The following is a 23812-nucleotide window of genomic DNA, read 5'->3' on the forward strand; positions in this document are numbered from 1 at the left end:
CTTTGGAATGTGTGGAGGAGCAAAGTCCTGACCGTGTGTGAGCCCTTCCTTCACCCATTAGTGCGAACTTTTTATGAACTTCCTTTGAACCCTCCTACCTCCCTCATTGACAAATGACGCTTCAGTGTAATACTATACATCAGGGCCTGAAATGATCCAATAATACGGACGAAACACACCTTTCTACATTTGAGGTTGTTCGTTCATTTCTCTGCCTGTGTTTTCTTAGACACAGATGAATGCAGCACCTCTCCGTGTCACGTCAGCGCCAGATGTATCAATGACATGGGGTCCTTCCGGTGTCAGTGCCAGCCTGGCTTTTACGGGGACGGTTTCTACTGTTCTCAGCAGGAAGGTCGGTAAAATTGTGATAGTTACACAAGTTACAATATGACTCATTCCACCTTTGCACTTTTTCTTAAATATTCTGGGTAGTACTGATAATTTGTCCTGTGATAAATCATAGAAACATGTCACTTAGTTTAAGTTTTTTCGGAGAAGAATGTGACTATGTAAGCTACATGTACACGACGAGCTAATGAATCAAATGCAAGGAGGTAGAAGCGAAGGAACTTACCAAATATGACGGTGTGTGTATCTATTACACATCTATTTGTGATATTTTCTGCAGGTCAGACACTTCGTCCCAAGAGCCAGTGTGAGCAGCACAGAGACAGCGTGCAGGGTGGAAGGGAACTTGGCGGATACCCGAGCCTCGGGGCCTTCATCCCTCAGTGCGACTCTGACGGACGGTACCAACCACTGCAGGTCTGACTGACTGACACATTAGTGCACTGCTGACTGTTTAATTCAGTTAAATGTCGCAACAGATAATGGAGTTTAATAATGCATTGCAGTGCCATGGCTCCACTGGACATTGTTGGTGTGTGGACAGCAGTGGACAGCAGAGACCAGGAACCAGGACTCCACCTGGTACACCATCTAAAGACTGTGACATACCAGGTATTTTCCTAGTAGGAGGTCTTCAATAAACAGATGAGTATAGTGTATGGGTTAAAACGTATTTATATGTTTCACCTTCGTCTCCTTAGATGAACTGGAGCGTCCTAAAACTCACTGTGAACGCCGCAGAGACAGCGTTCAGACCACCAGTCCAGATGGTTATCCTTTATTAGGAGCCTATGTGCCGCAGTGTGATGACAGTGGACAATATATACCTTTGCAGGTAAATGTTTGAAAGGACTATCACCTTTTAACTTAAATAAAGGGCAATTCATTCACCATACACGTAAATGAATTGCAGTGCCACAGCTCCACTGGACATTGTTGGTGTGTGGACAGTAATGGACAGGAGAAAGATGGAACGAGGACAACCGCTGGTGTAACACCCACAGACTGCAGCAGACTGGGTGAGGAAAACGCGTTCTGCTTTCAAAGTGTTCCTCTGAACGTCTTTTCTGTTATTCTGTCCAAACTATGGTTACGAGGTAAATGTCTCTTATATAAGAACGGGCACCTCTGCCATTCAGTGTTTCTCTTCCATAAAGTTGTGCAATCTGCTGAGAGAAGGATTAAAAACAGATTTGAAACAGCAGAGCTATGGGCAAAGCTGGGTCCAGCATTCTCTTCAATCTTTATTTTTCTTCTGTAGACGAACCAGATCGTCCTAAAACTCAGTGTGAGTACCACAGAGACAGTATTCAGACCACCACTCCAGAGGGACTTCCTATAATTGGCGCCTATGTGCCTCAATGCGACGCTAATGGACAGTACATACCACTGCAGGTCAGCATCTGATTAGTGATCCACTAGTTGAAACAGAGATGATCTGATATCTGTCTCGAAAAAAAATCACTAAAAAATCTGTCTGGATGGCATGAAATCTTTTTTTAGTGCCATGGCTCCACTGGACATTGTTGGTGTGTGGACAGTAATGGACAACACAGACCAGGAACCAGGACATTGCCCGGTGCGCCTCCCAAAGACTGTGACAAACCAGGTGGGTAAAGACATAAATGGAAAGGCCTCTTCCTTTTTACAGCTTTCTTTGAGTGCTCAAAACTGTTTTTATTATGTGCCGACGTGAGCAGGTGGATTATGTCACAACTCTCCAAGGTTTTCTTGTTAAACATTGACCTGTGAACCCCCTAATTCCTCAACTCAGTGACAAGTCAAACAGACGGGCCACTTACACGAGTGTGTGTCTAACCTTGTAAGTGGTGCACTATTAAGGTCTTTGGGTCATTGCCTTGGAATTCCTGGAAAAAAAAGGGCGAGACCACTGAGAGACCGCGTGCAGTGGTTATTGAAAGGACAGGGAGACAGAGTGAAAATGTGTCTCTATGCCATGCTATACCATCAAAGGTTGTACATTCTATGACAACAATGAGCACACTTTCTCAACCAGATGAACCAGATCGTCCTAAAACTCATTGTGAGCAGCAGAGAGACAGTGTTCAGACCACCAGTCCAGAAGGATATCCTATAGCAGGAGTGTTTGTTCCTCAGTGTGATGCAGCTGGACAGTACACATATAAACAGGTATGGTTTTTATTTTGTTATGAATTAGATTTTCTGCAGATATCAATTCAATTGTTATGGTTGTTAATATTGTTGTAAATATTCTAGTGTCATGGCTCCACTGGACATTGTTGGTGTGTGGACGATAGAGGACAAGAGAGACCAGGAACCAGGACTCCACCTGGTACACCATCTATAGACTGTGACAGACCAGGTGAGGAGAAAGATCTTTGTCAGTGTTGTCTCATGTCTTCGTCATGTTTCTTTTAAAATAAATGTTCTGAATTATGATCTTCACTGTTATAATCTTTAAATATTTCTGCTGCCCTCATGTGAACCAGATCGTCCTAAAACTCACTGTGAGCAGCAGAGAGACAGTGTTCAGACCACCAGTCCAGAAGGATATCCTATAGCAGGAGCCTATGTACCTCAGTGTGATGACAATGGACAGTACATATCTAAACAGGTATGAGTTTTATTTTGTTATAATTTATATTTTCTGCACATATTGATTAAATTATTGTTGTTAATATTGTTGTTGTAAATATTCTAGTGTCATGGCTCCACTGGACATTGTTGGTGTGTGGACAATAGAGGACAAGAGAGACCAGGAACCAGGACTCCACCTGGTACACCATCTATAGACTGTGACAGACCAGGTGAGGAGAAAGAGCTTTGTCAGTGTTGTCTCTTTTAACATAGATGTAAAGGTCGTGGTTTATTCTGAGATACATTTGCATTCACTATGATCTTCACTGTATAATCTTTAAATATTTCTGCTGCCCTCATGTGAACCAGATCGTCCTAAAACTCATTGTGAGCAGCAGAGAGACAGTGTTCAGACCACCAGTCCAGAAGGATATCCTATAGCAGGAGCCTATGTCCCTCAGTGTGATGACAATGGACAGTACACATCTAGACAGGTATGACTGTTATGTTGTTATAATTTAGATTTTCTGTAGATATCAATTCAATTGTTATGTTGTTAATATTGTTGTTGTAAATATTTTAGTGTCATGGCTCCACTGGACATTGTTGGTGTGTGGACGATAGAGGACAAGAGAGACCAGGAAGCAGGACTCCACCTGGAACACAACGCATAGACTGTGACAGACCAGGTGAGGAGAAAGATCTCATGTTGTCGCGTGTATTTGTTATATTTCCTTAAAAATAAAATATCATGGTGATGACAGTGGCTCGTGAGGATCAAATGTGGAAGTGTCTATGGCGGGGTACTTTTGTACTTTTAAAATGATCTTCACTGTTTAATCTTTAAATATTTCTGCTGTCCTCATGTGAACCAGATCGTCCTAAAACTCACTGTGAGCAGCAGAGAGACAGTGTTCAGACCACCAGTCCAGAAGGATATCCTATTGCAGGAGCCTATGTCCCTCAGTGTGATGACAGTGGACAGTACACATCTAAACAGGTATGATGTTATGTTGTTATAATTTAGATTTTCTGCAGATATCAATTAAATTATGGTCGTTAATATTGTTGTTGTAAATATTTTAGTGTCATGGCTCCACTGGACATTGTTGGTGTGTGGACGATAGAGGACAAGAGAGACCAGGAACCAGGACTCCACCTGGTACACCATCTATAGACTGTGACAGACCAGGTGAGGAGAAAGATCTTTCTTGGTGTTGTCTCTCGTCTTCGTCATGTTTCTTTTAACATGCATGTCAAGGTTATGGTTTATTCTGAACTATGATCTGCACTGTATAATCTTTAAATATTTCTGCTGCCCTCATGTGAACCAGATCATCCTAAAACTCACTGTGAGCATGAGAGAGATAGTGTTCAGACCACCAGTCCAGAAGGATATCCTATAAGAGGAGTCTATGTACCTCAGTGTGATGACAATGGACAGTACACATCTAGACAGGTATGATGTTATGTTGTTATCGTTTGGATTTTCTGCAGATATCAGTTAAATTATGGTTGTTAATATGGTTGTTGTAAATACTCTAGTGTCATGGCTCCACTGGACATTGTTGGTGTGTGGACGATAGAGGACAAGAGAGACCAGGAACCAGGACTCCACCTGGTACACCATCTATAGACTGTGACAGACCAGGTGAGGAGAAAGATCTCATGTTGTCTCATGTATTTGTCATGTTTCCTTAAAAATAAAATGTCATGCATTTTTTCTGTAAGTCTGTTTATGTAAATTTACAACTGTCTGGTAGCCCCCCTTGTGTTTTTTTTGTTTGTTTGTTTTTTTTTTTTTTTTAGGTTTAACTGTTTCTTTGTTGTGGAAAGTTAAAAACTGTAAAGTATTTAACAAAAACAAATGTCATGGTGATGACAGCGGCAACTGAGGATGTGGTATACTTTTGTACTTTTACAACGATCTTCATTGTATAATCTTTAAATATTTCTGCTGCCCTCATGTGAACCAGATCGTCTTAAAACTCACTGTGAGCAGCAGAGAGACAGTGTTCAGACCACCAGTCCAGAAGGATATCCTATAGCAGGAGCCTATGTCCCTCAGTGTGATGACAATGGACAGTACATATCTAAACAGGTATGATGTTATGTTGTTATCATGTAGATTTTCTGCAGTTGCCTATTCAATTAAATTATGGTCGTTAATAATGTTGTTGTACATATTCTAGTGTCATGGCTCCACTGGACATTGTTGGTGTGTGGACGATAGAGGACAAGAGAGACCAGGAACCAGGACTCCACCTGGAGCACAACGCATAGACTGTGACAGACCAGGTGAGGAGAAAGATCTTTCTCCGTGTTGTCTCACATCTTCGTCATGTTTCATTTAAAACACATGTCAAGGTTGTGGTTTGTTCTGAACTATGATCTTCACTGTATAATCTTTAAATATTTCTGCTACCCTCAGATGAACCAGATCGTCCTAAAACTCACTGTGAGCATGAGAGAGATAGTGTTCAGACCACCAGTCCAGAAGGATATCCTATAAGAGGAGTCTATGTACCTCAGTGTGATGACAATGGACAGTACATATCTAAACAGGTAAAATAGATTTATTTTTAAGGAAAGAGACAAAATACCTTTTGTACGTCAAAGTGATTACTGTTGCTATTGTGTATTTCAGTGCCACGGTTCCACAGGACATTGTTGGTGTGTGGACAGTAGGGGACAGGAAAGACCAGGAACCAGGACGCCACCTGGGACACCATCTATAGACTGTGACAGACCAGGTGAGGATGTTGTTGCTAACTGTCCAAGGCTGCTCCTAAACTTGTAAGGACTCGAATACACATTAAACGACTGGATCTTTGCTAAATAGAAAGAAAGACGGGGGGGTGAAGGGGGTGGATGGTAATAAATAATCTCTGGCATAAAGCAAACACTGAGCAGCTTTCTGAATGAGCTGTAAGAGCCCAGCCAGACGGGATGCCAAATACAACTTACACGAGCCAGTGGCAGCAGTAATAGCTGAGATATAAACTGTGAGAAGAATAGTTTTGTATTAAGTAGTAATTTCCAACAGAGCATTACTTTTAATTTCTAACTTTTAATTTAATTTTGGGAAGCTTCTAAAAGGTATAAGAGAAACTGGAAAAGAAGAATATTCCAGCACCATGAATCCCATCAACAACAGCTCAACGTGGGGTTTTCTAATCTGTTTTAAACATGCCTACATTTCCTAATAAACTGTGTAAATTGTGTTTTTTCTTGTTTCTCTAGTGGAACCAGATCGTCCTAAAACTCAGTGTGAACACCGCAGAGACAGTGTTCAGACCACCAGTCCAGAAGGATATCCTATAGCAGGACCCTATGTTCCTCAGTGTGATGACAATGGACAGTACACATCTAAACAGGTATGATGTTATGTTGTTATAATTTAGATTTTCTGTAGATATCAATTAAATTATGGTCGTTAATATTGTTGTTGTAAATATTCTAGTGTCATGGCTCCACTGGACATTGTTGGTGTGTGGACAATAGAGGACAAGAGAGACCAGGAACCAGGACTCCACCTGGTACACCGTCTATAGACTGTGACAGACCAGGTGAGGAGAAAGATCTTTCTCAGTGTTGTCTCTCGTCTTCGTCATGTTTCATTGAGAGTAGAAGTCAAGGTTGTGGTTTATTCCGGGGTACTTTTGTACTTTTACAACGATCTTCACTGTATAACCTTTAAATATTTCTGCTGTCCTCATGTGAACCAGATCGTCCTAAAACTCATTGTGAGCAGCAGAGAGACAGTGTTCAGACCACCAGTCCAGAAGGATATCCTATAAGAGGAGTCTATGTCCCTCAGTGTGATGCAGCTGGACAGTACACATCTCAACAGGTATGATGTTATTTTGTTATCGTTCAGATTTTCTGCAGTTGCCTATTCAATTAAATTATTGTTGTTAATATTGTTGTTGTACATATTCTAGTGCCATGGCTCCACTGGACATTGTTGGTGTGTGGACAATAGAGGACAAGAGAGACCAGGAACCAGGACTCCACCTGGTACACCATCTATAGACTGTGACAGACCAGGTGAGGAGAAAGATCTTTCTTGGTGTTGTCCCTCGACTTTGTCATGTTTCTTTTAACATACATGTCAAGGTTATGGTTTGTTCTGAACTAAGATCTTCACTGTATAATCTTTAAATATTTCTGCTGTCCTCATGTGAACCAGATCGTCCTAAAACTCACTGTGAGCAGCAGAGAGACAGTGTTCAGACCACCAGTCCAGAAGGATATCCTATAGCTGGAGCCTATGTACCTCAGTGTGATGACAATGGACAGTACATATCTCAACAGGTATGACTGTTATTTTGTTATCGTTTAGATTTTCTGCAGATATCAATTAAATTATGGTTGTTAATGGTGTTGTTGTAAATGTTCTAGTGTCATGGCTCCACTGGACATTGTTGGTGTGTGGACGATAGAGGACAAGAGAGACCAGGAACCAGGACTCCACCTGGTACACCATCTATAGACTGTGACAGACCAGGTGAGGAGAAATATCTTTCTCAGTGTTGTCTCAAATCTTTGTCATGTTTCATTTAGAGTAGAAGTCAAGGTAGTGGTTTATTCCGTGGTACTTTTACTATGATCATCACTGTATAATTTTTAAATATTTCTGCTACCCTCATGTGAACCAGATCGTCCTAAAACTCACTGTGAGCAGCAGAGAGACAGTGTTCAGACCACCAGTCCAGAAGGATATCCTATAGCAGGAGCCTATTTACCTCAGTGTGATGACAGTGGACAGTACACATCTAGACAGGTACGATGTTATGTTGTTATCATTTAGATTTTCTGCACCACCTGTCTGACCCGCTTATGCCTCTGCGTCCCACTCGGAGATGACTTTGCCACGGCATGGACCCCTTTATGATCGCTTGCGATCATCTAGTGTTATCATTTAGATTTTCTGCACATATCGATTACATTATGGTTGTTGTACATATTTTAGTGTCATGGCTCCACTGGTCATTGTTGGTGTGTGGACGATAGAGGACAAGAGAGACCAGGAACCAGGACTCCACCTGGTACACCATCTATAGACTGTGACAGACCAGGTGAGGAGAAAGATCTTTCTTGGTGTTGTCTCTCGTCTTTGTCATGTTTCTTTTAACATACATGTCAAGGTTGTGGTTTGTTCTGAACTATGATCTTCACTGTATAATCTTTAAATATTTCTGCTGTCCTCATGTGAACCAGATCGTCCTAAAACTCACTGTGAGCAGCAGAGAGACAGTGTTCAGACCACCAGTCCAGAAGGATATCCTATAAGAGGAGTCTATGTCCCTCAGTGTGATGACAATGGACAGTACACATCTCGACAGGTATGATGTTATGTTGTTATCATGTAGATTTTCTGTAGATATCAATTAAATTATGGTTGTTAATATGGTTGTTGTAAATATTTTAGTGTCATGGCTCCACTGGACATTGTTGGTGTGTGGACGATAGAGGACAAGAGAGACCAGGAACCAGGACTCCACCTGGTACACCATCTATAGACTGTGACAGACCAGGTGAGGAGAAACCGCTTTCTCAGTGTTGTCTCAAATCTTTGTCATGTTTCATTTAGAGTAGAAGTCAAGGTAGTGGTTTATTCCGCGGTACTTTTACTATGATCATCACTGTATAATCTTTAAATATTTCTGCTACCCTCATGTGAACCAGATCGTCCTAAAACTCACTGTGAGCAGCAGAGAGACAGTGTTCAGACCACCAGTCCAGAAGGATATCCTATAAGAGGAGCCTATGTCCCTCAGTGTGATGACAGTGGACAGTACACATCTAGACAGGTATGATGTTATGTTGTTATCGTTTAGATTTTCTGCAGTTGCCTATTCAATTGTTATGGTTGTTAATATTGTTGTTGTACATATTCTAGTGTCATGGCTCCACTGGTCACTGTTGGTGTGTGGATGATAGAGGACAAGAGAGACCAGGAACCAGGACTCCACCTGGAAGACGGCCTAAAGACTGTGACAGACCAGGTGAGGCTTGGTAGCTGTCCATTTTAACAGGTAAAGCTCGGTGAAGTGATGTTTGCTAGAAACAATTTGCGTGTTTTTATTGTTTTCCAGATGAACAAGAGCGTCCTAAGACTCATTGTGAGCAGCACAGAGACCGTGTTCAGACCGGGTCAGGTGTATATCCTCTAGCTGGAGCCTTTGTTCCCCAGTGTGATGCTGTTGGACAGTACATATCACTACAGGTTCATACTGAATAACTACTTAGACCTTTTGTTTCATATCATTTTGTGCAACTTGAAAATAATTATAGACATGCGTACATTAACTGTTATTATTGTTTTTAGTGCCATGGCTCCACTGGACATTGTTGGTGTGTGGACAGCAGTGGACAGGAGAGACCAGGAACCAGGACTCCACCTGGTACCACACCTAAAGACTGTGACAGACCAGGTGAGACTGATTTTTTTTAATGATTTAATGCCGTCTCTTCTATGAGAGACAGCATTGGTTCTTGGTCGCGTGTTTATTGAGCAGCACTAATACTTTCAATCTTTATTTTTCTTCTGTAGATGAACCAGAGCGTCCTAAAACTCACTGTGAGCATGAGAGAGACAGTGTAAGGACCACCAGTCCAGAGGGTTATCCTGTAGTTGGAGCATTCGTAGCACAGTGTGACGCAGCAGGACAGTACCTACGTCAACAGGTGAAACTTTGCTTTTCTTGCATGCAGTTTCTTCTTCTTTTGTGCATACTTAATAATAATTATATTGCATTTATTGTGCTTCAGTGTCATGGTTCCACTGGGCATTGTTGGTGTGTGGACAGTAATGGACAGGAGAGACCAGGAACCAGGACTCCACCTGGAGCAGCACGTGTAGATTGTAATAGACCAGGTGAGACTGCTGCTTCTAGCTGGATTTACATTGTTTATCAAAGGATTTATGCATCCAGTCAGTTAGAAGGATAGAGTGACACTTTTGCTGAGAGTTAGATGAGAACACTGACCTTCTGACTTTCACGTTAATCTGGGCCCTTGGATTTAGCTTCAAATAAACTTATTGCACAACGTTATAAATGGTAAATTAAACTACATTTGCGCAAGTTCTTTGGAGCAACGTCTATAAACTTTACATTCACAAAAAAATAATGTGATAGGAAAACCGCAGACATTTAACAAGTGATGTCTATTTGGCATCTCTTGACTTTTTAAACAGTCGTCTATCACCCTCCAACACTTGGAACATACACAGATGCGGCTCCATAAATTCAGTCCTTGCTATAATTTCCATTTATGACCATCCAAACATTTCAAGTGGTCATTTTGTGGCGAGAGGACCTGCTCGCTGTTGCCCCGCAACCAAACCAAAACAAGAACACTCTGCCTGACCAGCAGAGCGGCAACAACGCGGTGTTACACCCTCCCTACAGCTGCAGCCAAGACAAACACACATGTATGCACACTTTGTTGTGTTAAGGAAATGCTTGTAATGTGTGCATTTGCTAAGTTTTAAACCTGACTTATCTTATCTCATCAAACACCCACATTAGACTCTTACATTAGCGTGCTATTTGAAGTTTGTCTGTATTTATGTGTACCCGCAGAAGTGATACAACTCACTGCCAACACGCTGAGTCAGTGGAAGAACTGGAGTCTGATCACTGTGCTGCTGGTTTAGTATTTAGTAGTCATGTGGTTGAACTGCAGCAAATAAAACTAGTGATTCATAAGACACAGATGCAGGATGCCGACTGCCAATCTGATGAATTCTCCTGAAAAAGCTGAATCACACTCGGATATCTCTCTGGAAACTGTAGAGTCTCACATTCACAAATTTACACAGAGAGAGAGAGGCCAGTGTAAACATAAGCGGCAGCCTAAAGTGGTTTCAGGTTTAGTTTTATCGCTCCCCAATAAAGTGAGTTATTAAACGGATTTTAACTTGGCCAAAACAGTTTGGACAAGCGTAAGACGTGTGCTCCTTTAAACACAGGGCGACCCCGCGCCATTAATCAAGCACTCCCACCTATCACTGCGATATAAACGCAGCAAGCTGGACGACATGCAGAGAGAATACAAGAAAGCAGATAATGATGAACGCTAGCTGAGTAGCATCCGAGCGGCATCTTAGGTTTCAAAGCGTTTTGTGTCAGTTCCAGTGACTCCGGATCAGCGCCTTGAGAGTGTTTGTGAGCGATGGAGGGCCAGTTTGATTGAGCACTATGGTGGCCAGCCAGAACCACGGCAGTACGTGCCTCAGTGTGAGGAGGACGGAGAATTCAGGTACGCAACGCACACACAGAAACCAGGATGAATTTTTACATTATTATACTTATTCTCACCCTTGTGCCTTCTCAGACCAGTCCAGTGTTACGGGGAGACCACTTATTGTTGGTGTGTGGACCGGGACGGACGGGAGGTTCCTGGTACCCGATCACACGACGCTGTCAAACCTGCCTGTGAGTATCCCCCTCCACTAGCGTCGTGTCATGTTGTATGAGCTAAAACTAAACTTTTAACCAATCTTTTCCTCAGGCATTTCCACGGTGACCCCTCCCACCGTGCGACCCTTGCCCCGCCCTACCGTGACCCCTCCACCGACCGCCGACGTCACTCTGCTGTACGCTCAGGGACAGAAAATAGGAGCACTGCCTCTGAACGGGACCAGATTTGACGCAAGCCGATCCAAAACACTACTGACTCTGCATGTAAGGGATGAATGAACAATTACACATTACTCTCATTTTGGGTTCCCAACTCTGAGAACTGCCTAGCAACTTTTTTTTACAGCCAGTAATAAAAGTGTGAATCAATACTGATCTTTATACGTGTGCTTACATCCACGTATGTTCGTCCAGGGATCCATAGTGGTCGGTATGGCCTTTGACTGCAAGGAGAACCAAATCTATTGGACAGATTTGTCTGCAAGAACAATCAGCAGAGCATCGATGGCACCTGGAGCGGAGCCTAAGATCATCATTAACACAAGTAAGCATAAACTCCTTTGTCACTATCATAAATGTTCTACAAAGTTTTAAATGCCTTCAATACTTTCTGTTTGCTCTCCCCGTAGATCTTGTTAGTCCAGAGGGTTTGGCGATCGACGTCGAACGCAGGTTGATGTTCTGGGTCGACTCGACCCCCGACCTGATCGAAAGCGCCAACCTGGACGGCAGTGGAAGGAAGACTCTGTTTGACACAGACCTGGTCAACCCCCGAGCCATCATCGCCGTTTCTTCCACAGGGTAAAACCGGTTTATTTAAAGTTTTAGGGAAGTTTTTTTTTTTTAACATGCCCCTTATAAATCGCTTGGGACAGTTTAGTCTGGATTTGCAAACACGTACAAATCCCCACCTCCCCCCTACTCGAGCAAGAAACAAACAGTCGCCCACACACTCTCTTCGCGATCAAGTGTAACATCCTGGAGGTGCACCGGTGTGTCAGAATGAGCCCTCGCTGCATCCAGAGGGATTCTATGTCAGAAGAGAGCACAGATGGCTTTCAGTCCCCTATCACGACCATGAAATTATACACAAGCTCTCAGACGGGCTATGAGTCAACAAGGCCTGCACCAAACTCATTAGCACAGTCAAAATGATGTTTTAAAGCCATTTGGCAGCCTACAGACTTGTTGAGTCTAGTTTCTCGGCTTGAGACTGTGACTTAAACATGACTTCATCCCTATGAGATTGGCAAATGTAAGGTGGGCAATTGGCTTTTAGGGTGGAGGGTCCCTTTAGCAAAACAAGTTTCATAATTTTGTCATATAAATGATTTCTTTTGTGCCTTCTCTGCGGGCGCTTTGTGAAACAGAGCCAGAAAATTGCGGTGGATTTAGTGTTGCTATTAATCCTGGATAGTCACGCAGTGAAAGCAAGAGGCCGTCATCGGTCAGCTCTCCAGGAATAACATCTGCTTTTCATCTTTGCCACTAATCACATAATCAACAGTGTGTATCCGTGTGCGTGTGTGTTAATACGGTTGATGCAAATAATTAAGCCGAGCCGCAACAACCCAAATCATAAAACCTCAAATGTTTGCTTCACGTTATTGGTTTGACAGTTTAAAGTTTGTTCATGTGACTCGAGGCCAGATATGTTTGTGTGTACGTTCTGACAGAAAGCCAAGTCCTAAAGGTAATTACTGCTTCAGACGGGTTCACTTGTGATTAAGCATGTGCTCTGTGATTTCGGAGCCTGCACATGTTCCCCTCGCTCAGACGCATAACCGCACACGGCGAAAGCAGACACGCCGAAAATTACGCACACACACTTTAGAAAAGCATGAACGCCTCGTACGCAAACATCTGCTGCCCCGTACCTACATCACATTCAACACGCTGTGTGTGTGTGTGTGTGTGTAAGCTGATTGCTCATGTGGTGTGTATTACCTGCGGTTCCCAGCGGACTGCTCACATGTACACCATCATCTAGAGATGAAAAGCAGCGTGACGTCATAAGCAGCACTCGCGCGGTCAAAAAGCTGCATCCAGAACATTTGTGGAGTTTTGAAATTATGTGATTCTTCTCTAACACCAGGAGAAATCTGTCTATTTGTACGAGGCAGTGTGGTCCACATTTTCTCATGCGCACGGATGAAACGCGACCAGAAATGCACAGGGGGAGCAGAGGTCAAAGGTTGCATGTTGCTCTGGGTAACCTGACCATGACCTCATCAGCATGAGACAGCTGGCCCCCGCGAGCCCTGTGCTCTAATACACTCATGTCACCCGCCTGTGTGTGGTTTTCCTCGTCTCGTTACATTAGCCAGATCCCAACGCTCAGCACCAGCTAACAAAACCTACAAAAACAAAGACATTAGAAAGAGATTATCGTTTCCAGAATGGATCAGAAGTGTAATGTTTTGTGATTTCTCTCCCCTTTGTCTCCATGCAGTACTCTGTATTGGACAGACTGGAACCGAGAGGCTCCTAAGATTGAGTGTTCGTCAGTGGACGGTCGGAACCGCAAGGTGGTGGTGTCTGATGGGATTGGGTTGCCAAACGCTCTGACGTATGACTCTTCTGCCGGACAAGTCTGCTGGGCTGATGCAGGTAACCATGACTTTTACTGTTAACCAAAATCAATGTGTTTTTGTCCACTCTCGGTCTGATCCTTTCAAGCCTTTAGTTTTAGTTTGATTTAGCAACGGGATTTAGAAGAAACGTGTAAATTGAAGCTGTTGCCCTGGGTTTTGTCTCTTTTATTTATTTGTATTTGCCTAATAAAGACACTAGAATTTAACATCAGTTAGCTTAGCTTAGCATAAAGCCTGGAAGAATAATTAAATGGTGCACCTGGCTCTTTCCAAACATGAAATATAATTCACTTACCAGCAATGACAAAACTAAAACTGTCTTGTTTTTCAAATCTACACAAAAGAAAATACGTAAAAAACTGATAACTTGCTATTTTATATAATTTCCCAAGTTCTAGTTTTTCATTTAGCATACATCTAAAGCTTTGTTATGCATTTTTATTGTCAAGTGTTCAACTTTAAATGCCACAAATAATCTTCAGATAACAACAATCCATCTTTTTTCCCTCTCTGTGTGTGTTAGGTACGAAGCGTTTAGAGTGTATATCTCCAGATGGTACGGGGCGGCGAGTGATCCACCCCGGCCTCAACTACCCATTCAGCATGGTCTACTACAGGAACCACTTCTATTACACCGACTGGAGGAGGTAGCTGTTTGTTTCTAATGGAATCAGGATCTTTGGGTGGCGCTGTTTTCTTTATCTGGTCAATAAGCCGCTCCAGTCTGTCATTACTCAGTGCTCGTTTCTCTCTCTTGTCTTTTGCCTCACAGGGACGGTGTGATCGCAGTTAACAAAGCCAGCAATCAGCTCACCGATGAATACCTGCCTGACCAGCGCTCTCACCTGTATGGCATCGCCATAGCAACCACCCACTGTCTAGCAGGTAAATTTGTGCATTATGTTAAAAAACGCGCACACACCAGCACAGTGACGATCACTGTTCAGACATGTCAGCTTGGCTCTGTATAATAACAACCACACACTGACTTCAAGGTGTCACAGACAGTGAGCTCATTGGTTTGTGTGCGGTTATGTCATCACATCAACTCTCACCAGATGTCACCTTAACCCCGAAGGCTGCATATACACCGAGATAGAAGTCACAGTTAAACGCACACAGGAGAAGGCTGCATTCAAGACTTCTGGAAAAACAGAGAATGTCAAATCTCTACTGCGGGTTTGCAATTGTAATGTTGCGTACGGGGACAGGACACAACGCGCAATCACTGTAGTAGTGTGCAAAAACAGAGAAAATCCACAGGCACCGATTTGTATTTATGTGCAAGTTTGAACTACAAACTACTACAGCTTGTTTGGAAGTTGTTGCTTGTATCGAATTCCGTTTTTATTCATACGTTTTACACAACGTCCCGAACCGATTTGTACAGACGATGTAAATTCAACCTTTGTTGTCTTGAGTGTTTCATCACCTCGCATCCAGAAAACAGTCATCACACAGCTGGCTTAGGCCCACTACTCCACACCTATAGCTATACGTGTGTGGTGACTTCACATGCACCCATGGAACAGACGAGAACAATGATTACACAGCTGTCTGGGACCCTCTACTTGTAACCGATGTGTGCGTACCTGAGACCAGAGGACAATGATTAAACACCTGTGTGCGACCCTCTTGCCTGTCTTTCACGTGCGTCATGTTTGATGTGTTGACGTCTGCAGATGGCTTCAAGTCCTGTCTTGAAAGTACAAAGTAGACCTCTAAACACAGGATAATCCTAAAAGAAGCACCTTGGTAGATGTCATTGTCAACGCTGCACACATCTGCAAAATCAGGTCGTGATAGACGACACAAGCATCCGATTCTTGTGATTGTTCGAAGGAGGGATGACTGTCACTAGTGTGTGCTGCTGTAAAAGCCTCGTCCTGTAACGACTTAAACTAGATAACAGCCGCTTGCTTCAAAGATGACGACGCGCGGTGTAATTCGGACCATGATGACAGCTCTGATACACACTTGTTAGGAGTTTGGGAGCTTGTTGGAAGAGGCTTAAAGGCTGTTATTGGACATGAACACACACATGTTCTTTACTGTGATAATTCTTAGTCGTTCTTTCTAAGTGTAGGGCTTTGGATGGAGGGTCTGTTTGTTCTGTCATTAGACCGCCGCAGCGCTAAAGCTTTCATCCTGTTCACACAGGAAGAGAAAATCAGACCTTCTTATTTCCACCTGTTTCTTCAAACCTGGAGAGGAAAGGAAACACTTCCACTGGTATATTTATTTAGGTGTATTATCATTTTGTCTTGTGTCGCAGGCCACTAACGACGGACCGGCAGCCACGGGGTCCTTTGGTGCTAAAGTTCTGGGGCGACTCCTGAGCAGAGGGATGGACAAACCCTCACCTGCAGAAGCAAGGGCGCTCAGAAGGAAGCAAGACGGCTTCCTGAAGCCAAGATCATCAGAGCAAATTTACAACCCCTCCACCCACCCCAACCCCATTATCTCACCTCAAAGATATAACCCAAAGTAAAGTTTTGTAAATTTGTTTTATACCTCATTTTTTTGTTTTCTATTGTATTTTTGTATTTTGTGAGTTGTTTTTCTATCAATTAAAAAACTACCGAACAATGAAATAAGATTTTTAAAAAGTATGTGAGTGTAGGTTCTTTTTCTTGTTCTTTGAAGCCAGTCAAGCTTTTAATCGTTCTGTTGTAAAACTATGCATCAGGTTTCACTTTGATTTAAAATCAAGGCTTTAAAATAATTCAGTACTTCAGTATGTAGCTTTCACTGAAATTGCCTTTCTTGAGTTAGATGACAAGATGGCTACCACTCTCCTATCCTTCAGTTAGCTTAGTAGCATAAAGGCTGTAAGCAGAGGCAAACTCAACCAGCTCCGTAATGTCCAGCACCTCTTAAATTGTGGCATAACATGCTATTTCTCTTTTCTCTAATCCAAACAAAAAATGTGGAAAGAGTGTGTGGTTTTATTGGGGAGTTGCCACTATCTATGAGCAGGTAGCTAGGCTAGGCTAGCCGTTTCCGCCTGCTTTCAGTCGAGCTAATGAGCTAATTGTTAGCATACTTAGCACGCAGAGGTATCAAGCTTCTTATCTTTAATTAAAAATAAGAAAAATCCCAAAAAGTCTATGTATAACAAAAACAACTTAAGAGAAACTTGTATTAGTAATATGACGGTTGAGAGTTAAGGTTTTGCGACATTTATTTTCAGTTTAAGGTTATTCATTAACCGTTAGTAGCTGCATTCTCGCGATATTTGGGAATTCACGCGACAGAGGTGTGAACCAATCAGCGTCCTCTCACCCACCTCCTTCCGCCGGAATGCTAACAACATAGCTAGCTACTCTGCCTGTTTGGTAGCGATCACCTGCCAAGTATAAGTAAGTGCCTGTCCACTTCTAAGTTTTTTTTTTATGGCTCATCAGGTTAATTCAGTACCTAACTAGAAATTAGGTAAATCAGCATAATATGTTGGATTACACTCTCGTAAACCGGTATCGCGGGTGACAATCAGATCACAGCAACTTTCTCTGCACTGCTACTCTGTATTTCACACAATGAAGTGCCGTTGCCTTGTTTGCCAAATATTTTTTACTGCTACTACATTTCAAATCGTTATCTTTTTTATAAGATGTGATATTTATAACAATAAAAATGTGATTTGGTACTTGACTGTCTTCTTTTAGGTTTTAAAAAAAAGAGGAAAAACTGTCACCAAACACCACATGAGGACTGCTCAGCTGTATTTATATATTTTCCCCACACAGCCTCAATGTAAACCACTTCAAAATAACTAATTTGCCAAAAGAAAACATCCTCTCTTGAGACAACACAAACAAATAATCTTCAGTTTGAATATTTCAGGAGGAGTGATGTTGGAACATTGTCAGAAGGTTCAACCTCAGTCTCTGAAAACGTAATGATTCAACATACTAATGGAGTTTCATCAACTTATCCACGCTTCTGTACAAAAACTGAACGTCAGTATTGGAAGTGTGGATCTATCCAATCTCATGCAACAACGGAAAAAAAGGAAAACATGTTGGAAGTCCACTCAAACAACAAAAAAAGCTGAAGAATTTTAAACTCCTGTGGTTCAGTCCTTCATTTCCTCCAGCGTCTCTCCTCTTCTTCTTCCTCTCATCTGCCGACCTTGCCCAGCCTGTGGTCCGTCTTGGGGTCGGCGATGATGGCCTGAACGGCTACGATGGCCTCGTTGATCTTGGTCTGCAGCTCCCTCAGCTCCTCGATGTGCAGCAGGCGCAGGATCTGAGCCGCCTCGTTCAGAGTGGCGTCTGTGGAGACATTTATTTTACTTTCCCCCCGCAGACGATGGAAGTTTGATTGGTTACATGTGTCAACATCGCGCCGCCCCACAAGAACTCGAGGAAATTTCTGACCGCAGAGCACGGATGAACCCTCTCATGTCAAAAAACCCAAACACACATCAGTTTGCCCTTCCTGTGCTGTCTTTGTACAGCAAGTACAATGTCTCAAAAAGTCGTACTCACCTCCAGTGTCGAAACCCAAGATGTGCTTGTCTAAAGCTACTGGAATACCCTGAAGAGACAAGAAAAATATACACGAGTGAGTTTGAAGCCCAACCGAGAGACGTTATCATCCCTGCTGGAGAGAACAACCGAATCCAGAAGTATATATTTCTTGATGCATACCTCTCTGTTCTGGTTGGCTTTAGTGATGGCTTCTGGAGAAAGTCTCTCCTGGATCAGAATACGAATGGCCTGGGGGATCCACAAGAAAACACTCAGATTAGCATGGCACGTTTCTACTGACAGCAGTTCCTGAGATGAAGTTTAGCAGCAGTTTTATCTTTATAACATTTTTATCTGCAGCAAGTTTATGTTTAAAACACTTGAATACTGAGACGTCAGGTTTTTTTATTGTGAAGCAGAAACAGGGAACACAAAATATTACTTTGAGCTAGTGTACCGATGACAAATGTGGACGCAGAGAGGATTTATCTCGACATCCAGCGCTCTCACCTTGAGCATAACCATGTAGTCGTCATGCCGCTGTATCTTGAGGATGTTGGCCAGAGCTGTAACTCCTGCTTTGAAATCTGGAGAACTACCTGGGGAAAAAAACAAAACAGTCACGTCACAACTTTTTGTGAAAAAAACAGGAGATGAAAGAAGACAAAATGCCAGGAGGTGAGGTCCTACTTACTGTCAAGGTTGACGAGAGGGTCCACTGCTTTGTCGCTGTTACTGGAGGCGGCCAGCGGTTGACAGTTCTTATACTTCTCCACTGAGGACACATAAAATACACCCAACATAAGACATGTGCAAACCTATAAATACACTCGCCTGCATGAATTTTATGGAGATTTATCAGCATCGACAAATCATTCTGCCACAAAAACGTACTGGAATAATTATTCTTTCACAATGCCTCCATCTGTTGGCCATCTACGGTATTACAGCTGGTGTCTCAAAATAGTTGAGAAGTGGTTCCCAACATTTTTATCTTGTGACACCACTAAATTAAATGTCTGTATGTAACTTACTGTGTGGTTTCATAATATAGAGACAAAATAATGCTTTTATCTGCAGTTACTACATGTACATGTGCTGCCACCTTACCGTTGTCTCCATATTCATATCGTACAGCCAGGCCCAGTAACCAGTCCACAGCCTCCTGCCTCTCCTGAACTCCAAACGGACAGTTCAGATCCTGCAGGTACTGCACACAGGTAAAGGAAGCTCATTCACAATACAAGGCTCCTGTTAATAATATGTCGTCAGCTGGAAGTCTCTGCTGCAGCAGTCTCACCTTCTGGTAGGCTTTGGGCCAGTCCGAGCTGGGGATGTTCCTCAGGTTGCCCCTGTCCTCGATCTTATAATGTCGGATCTTCTGGTCCTCCAGCCACACGATGCAGTTTCTGAACTGTGTCTCATCTGAGAAGGAAAACAGTTCAGTGTGTATATATATATATATATATATATATATATATATATATATATATATGATAGTGGATATACAAAGTCTGAATGCTCCAATTTAAAGAGCAAGAAAATTACAGGACACTGGTGATTTAGCTGCATTAGGGGCAGCTGGCATTTTCAACCACAGCTGTGATTGTGCGAAATGCGACACAATTCATACACAGTCTACTAAATTGCTCAATTGTGTATACAAATTAAAGCTATGCCGAATAAAAGAGCAGCATATTAAGAGGTTATAAACGATGTAATGCGGTGTTTCAACAAACTTTTATTTTATCTTCGCCAACACGAACCATAAAACTTCTATTTGATCAATGGAGGCTGGCAGCGCGTTGTCCCCATACAGTGACTGGACTTCTGACACGTTAGCCTTTTCCACGTCAAACTAAATAGTTAAATAACCATTGGGTTAGATTTTTCTTACCTGTGCAGTTAAATTCGTTGGGGTTGTGATAGTCAAGAGCGGTGAGTTTTCTCCGAAACATTTCGCCGTGTTTACTGTGGAAACCTTTCTTTTGCTAACAGTTAGCTGTAACTCGCCTGGTTTCTCTTGTTAGCGCGCAGTGTGCGGTAGTGCGCATGCGCCGCCGGAGAACCTACAACTTCCTCTTATAACCGTCAAAATAAAAGCCAACGCATTCTACTTCCGGTTACTATGTTTTAGTGTTTGAAATCGACGATCACGATACTTAAAATGATAAATATGCTCATTTACAAGCGAACCTGAATTTATTGTTTGCTTTTAAATAGTATTGGCTGCAAAAGTTAGATTTTTGGGAAGTATACCACAAATTCAACATTCAATAATCATTTCACAGACTGAGGTTGAGAAAAACAAAAACTTTATTACACATCATGTTTTACAAAACGAGGCAAAACCATCCAAAATGATGTAAAAGAAAACACTTTAACAGAGAGACGTGGAGGCTCATGGATGCACGTCGGTGTGTGTGTGTGTGTGTGTGTGTGAGCATATTCAGAAAGGCCTCATGCGTGTGCCAAGGGGTGGGGCTCTGTTGGGTGGTGTGATGGCTATGTCCAGGTAGTCCCCGATCTGGAAGCGCTGAGACTGCAACGTCATGGAGTCGTCCGCGCCCTTCCTGCCGGATACAGTGCTGCCGATGTCCTTCAACCTGGAGACGACGTGAGGGTGAGTGTCATTTAAGCTGCAGTATGCTAGAATCACCAGGTAGTTTAGCATGATACCTACTTGTACATCTTTCCTCTGGGATCAGGGTAGACTATAGCAAAGCTGAAGTGTGTCCCCTTTTTCCTGGCCTCCGGATACACTTCCTTCACCAAGCTGGTTAGCTCCTTCAGGGTTGCATCCATCCTGCGACACACGAAATTAAACACCACCTTCGTATCAAACAGTACCTCTAACAATATGTACGTGGGGAGACGCACAGAAAACATGCTTGTAATCTTACCACGTGTATATTTGCAGTTCGCTGGAGGGAACGTTCCCCCGAGCAAATTCGTCTATTCTGTGATGTCGGCCACTGTTGGTGGTAAATACTCGCAGCAGGAGGGGACAAGTCTGCAGCAAAGATTAAAATGTAAAAGTATGTCAAACGTCTACACGAAACACAACAGACAGTCCAAACAACAAAGTAGACCACGTATTTGTGTTTAACTACAGTTACACATTAATTCTTGGGCTTTACTGCAAATTCTAAGGTGTTTAAGATGATTAATAGTAATTATATATATGCATAAGTGTGATACCGGCACAGTAGTAAACATAATGAGCTTGCTTTGTTAATGTTATGTTCACTTTCTGCATAATCAAGATTGTTTTAGAGACACCTGTGGAAATTAACCAGTGATCTCAAACCAAACACCACTGAAGTGTCTGCTTGTCTGTGAAGGTTCTCCAAAATGTTGGATGCAAAAGACAAACTTGCACACACAGCTTCTGGCTTATCAGGAAAACTAAGCTGCCTCGGGTAAGCAAGTTGGCAATAACACAAATAGCTTGATTGAATTTGTTTCCATACGTACTAGCTGTTCAGAACATTAGATCTGAAAGTTATTTTAGGGTCTACAACGGATATAAAAAAAATAGTTTTTAATTTAAAGTCTATATTCAAGTGTATAATGTCTTATAAATGACGACAAGCTACAAAATGCCGTGCAAGACGTGATTATTAGCTAGCATGCTAGCACTAGCACGCTTCATGTGCTGCTCTTTACTTTGCTACTATTATATAGAGTTGATTACTAAATCAACCGCGCATCAAAAGTTTCAAATAGAGCACCAATGTTGTTATAAATCACTTTGTTATAGTATAATATAAGTCGGGTCAGTGCGCATTTTTTTTCCTCCAAACTGATTAGCATTTCGAGCTAGCCGAACCAGATTAGCTGGTAAGTAAACAAGCTAAAGGGCGCTCCGAGTTAAAAAAAAATCCCGATTTTTACCTTTTCCCGATCGATGGGCTTCTCTGGCTCCTTCTTTATTTCCTCCTGTGTGACCCGCGACTCAAGGGCCATTGTTATTTTTTCAGTAAAATACAAATACAGCTAGGTGATGGCTTCTGCCTCCTCGCTTGGTGGTTATTTTACCGTAGCTGCGGCAACTGAAGAGACGGAAAGCGCAACTGTTTCCGTTTCCGGTGTTCTTTCTTTTGCGGCTTTACGACAGTAGGCGTACTTGACGGTAGCTTTACTATCTCCCTCAGGAAAGTGGGGTTTTTTCAAACTAACCTGCACTTTCAACTATACTTAGTGTGTTTTCTATTATTTTTTCTTTATTCTTTTTATTCTAGATTTTTTATTTTATCCTGTTGCTCATATATATTCACTAACGTGGCATCTAAATTGTGTTTCTGTGTGCGGATCCAAACTAATTTCTCAGCTCTAATTAAGAGTGAAGAGATTCACCCACTTTTAAAAGATATTTGAGCCCTACCCTTTAATAATATTGCAACCGTGGCAACAGATCATGTTATAGTACATGTAGTTATAGTTATGGAGCTGCACTGGCTTTCCCCAGAGTGGCTGATCTTGGATCAGTCGGCCAAGTCCACCCACTGAACTGAAACCTGCTATCCAGTCACATGCTGCCCCACCCCACTCATTACACTGTGTGTGGGCGAGTGTGTGTGTGTGCAGTTTTCTTGCCAACATATATGTGAGCGTCGTACAGTGTGTGTGTGTTTGTACAGTACGTGTTTGTGTGGATGTGTGCGCCCTGACAGTGCCCTCCTCTGTTCTCCCGCTGGCAGGGCTGGCCGATCGGGAACCAGGAGCTACTGTAACAATCAGCTCTATTTTACCTCTCTCTCTCTCTCTCTCTTCTCCCCACTCATTCATTTTGTGTGCGCACCCCCCTCCCTGCCGCCACCTCTCATCAGAGTGGACACACAATCTGCGGGCCTTCTCCTCTCGGTTTTAGCCCTGAAAGATCAAACAGTGGCTCTTTGAGTCGGGGCCCTGACACTGATACCCATTCATTGATATGCATCAGCAATAAGTGTCGCTGCTATTCTCCTAATGACTCCATTAGAATCACTGACGCCCTCTGTCTCAGACCACTGCCGCTCATTTTGCAGGATCATGTTGTGTGCAGAGGAGAATCTAACCATGATGTCTGCAACTAAGCAACTCCATTATTCATAAAACCTAAACTGTAGGTTTTTATTATGTTTCACTGAAAGGTGCTGGATGCAAATCTTTACTTCCTGTCCAAACACAGGTGCAGAATCAGAACACGTTAAAGCTGCTTTAGAAGTCAGTTTCGTGAGCGTCCTCAGTGTAACATGAGGAAGTTGTTTCTTTTTCTCCCACACATCAACAAACAGTGGGAAAATCTCATCGGTCACAGTCGTTAGGAGCACACAGAGCTGCCCTGTCCCGGAGGCCGGCTGCTGCCAAGAGATGGTTTGGATCCGACTGTCTACCTGTGTCCAGTTACAGTCACAGA

At 42.7% G+C, this 23812-nt stretch overlaps 3 protein-coding genes across 3 annotated transcripts in view; 1 reads left to right on the forward strand and 2 right to left on the reverse strand.

Moving 5' to 3' along the window:
* nid2a (nidogen 2a (osteonidogen)) overlaps positions 1-17519 on the forward strand; it is a 41235-nt gene extending 23716 nt beyond the window's left edge. The window contains exons 17-62 of the mRNA XM_084574574.1: positions 230-355; positions 632-768; positions 858-963; positions 1053-1186; positions 1265-1370; positions 1613-1746; positions 1855-1960; positions 2369-2502; positions 2590-2695; positions 2823-2947; positions 3035-3140; positions 3280-3404; positions 3494-3599; positions 3786-3910; positions 3997-4102; positions 4245-4369; positions 4456-4561; positions 4887-5011; positions 5103-5208; positions 5342-5475; positions 5558-5663; positions 6154-6287; positions 6374-6479; positions 6639-6763; positions 6855-6960; positions 7103-7227; positions 7315-7420; positions 7572-7696; positions 7886-7991; positions 8134-8258; positions 8345-8450; positions 8602-8726; positions 8816-8921; positions 9012-9142; positions 9245-9350; positions 9470-9603; positions 9688-9793; positions 11052-11181; positions 11257-11357; positions 11434-11606; positions 11757-11886; positions 11972-12143; positions 13795-13952; positions 14460-14583; positions 14709-14821; positions 16212-17519. Coding sequence (XP_084430700.1) covers positions 230-355; positions 632-768; positions 858-963; positions 1053-1186; positions 1265-1370; positions 1613-1746; positions 1855-1960; positions 2369-2502; positions 2590-2695; positions 2823-2947; positions 3035-3140; positions 3280-3404; positions 3494-3599; positions 3786-3910; positions 3997-4102; positions 4245-4369; positions 4456-4561; positions 4887-5011; positions 5103-5208; positions 5342-5475; positions 5558-5663; positions 6154-6287; positions 6374-6479; positions 6639-6763; positions 6855-6960; positions 7103-7227; positions 7315-7420; positions 7572-7696; positions 7886-7991; positions 8134-8258; positions 8345-8450; positions 8602-8726; positions 8816-8921; positions 9012-9142; positions 9245-9350; positions 9470-9603; positions 9688-9793; positions 11052-11181; positions 11257-11357; positions 11434-11606; positions 11757-11886; positions 11972-12143; positions 13795-13952; positions 14460-14583; positions 14709-14821; positions 16212-16219 — 5465 coding nt within the window. The 3' untranslated portion in view covers positions 16220-17519. The remainder of the gene's footprint in view (positions 1-229; positions 356-631; positions 769-857; positions 964-1052; positions 1187-1264; positions 1371-1612; positions 1747-1854; positions 1961-2368; positions 2503-2589; positions 2696-2822; positions 2948-3034; positions 3141-3279; positions 3405-3493; positions 3600-3785; positions 3911-3996; positions 4103-4244; positions 4370-4455; positions 4562-4886; positions 5012-5102; positions 5209-5341; positions 5476-5557; positions 5664-6153; positions 6288-6373; positions 6480-6638; positions 6764-6854; positions 6961-7102; positions 7228-7314; positions 7421-7571; positions 7697-7885; positions 7992-8133; positions 8259-8344; positions 8451-8601; positions 8727-8815; positions 8922-9011; positions 9143-9244; positions 9351-9469; positions 9604-9687; positions 9794-11051; positions 11182-11256; positions 11358-11433; positions 11607-11756; positions 11887-11971; positions 12144-13794; positions 13953-14459; positions 14584-14708; positions 14822-16211) is intronic.
* Positions 17520-17646: 127 nt separating this feature from the next.
* Positions 17647-20638, reverse strand: rtraf (RNA transcription, translation and transport factor). The gene is made up of 8 exons (XM_084574576.1): positions 20309-20638; positions 19712-19836; positions 19522-19621; positions 19106-19186; positions 18922-19010; positions 18592-18660; positions 18430-18478; positions 17647-18213 (listed from the first exon to the last, which is right to left on the reverse strand). The coding sequence occupies exons 1-8, from the start codon at positions 20367-20369 to the stop codon at positions 18059-18061; spliced, it is 729 nt and encodes a 242-aa protein (XP_084430702.1). The 5' UTR covers positions 20370-20638; the 3' UTR covers positions 17647-18058.
* A 71-nt stretch (positions 20639-20709) lies between these two features.
* sap18 (Sin3A-associated protein) lies at positions 20710-22465 on the reverse strand. Its single transcript, XM_084574577.1, has 4 exons — positions 22309-22465; positions 21315-21424; positions 21095-21217; positions 20710-21017 (listed from the first exon to the last, which is right to left on the reverse strand). Exons 1-4 carry the CDS (start codon positions 22378-22380, stop codon positions 20861-20863), a joined length of 462 nt encoding a protein of 153 aa, XP_084430703.1. The 5' UTR covers positions 22381-22465; the 3' UTR covers positions 20710-20860.
* Between the last annotated feature and the right edge of the window lie 1347 nt (positions 22466-23812).

The sequence above is a fragment of the Chelon labrosus genome (assembly GCF_963514085.1).
Source record: "Chelon labrosus genome assembly, chromosome: 24".
NCBI classification, from domain to species: domain Eukaryota; kingdom Metazoa; phylum Chordata; class Actinopteri; order Mugiliformes; family Mugilidae; genus Chelon; species Chelon labrosus.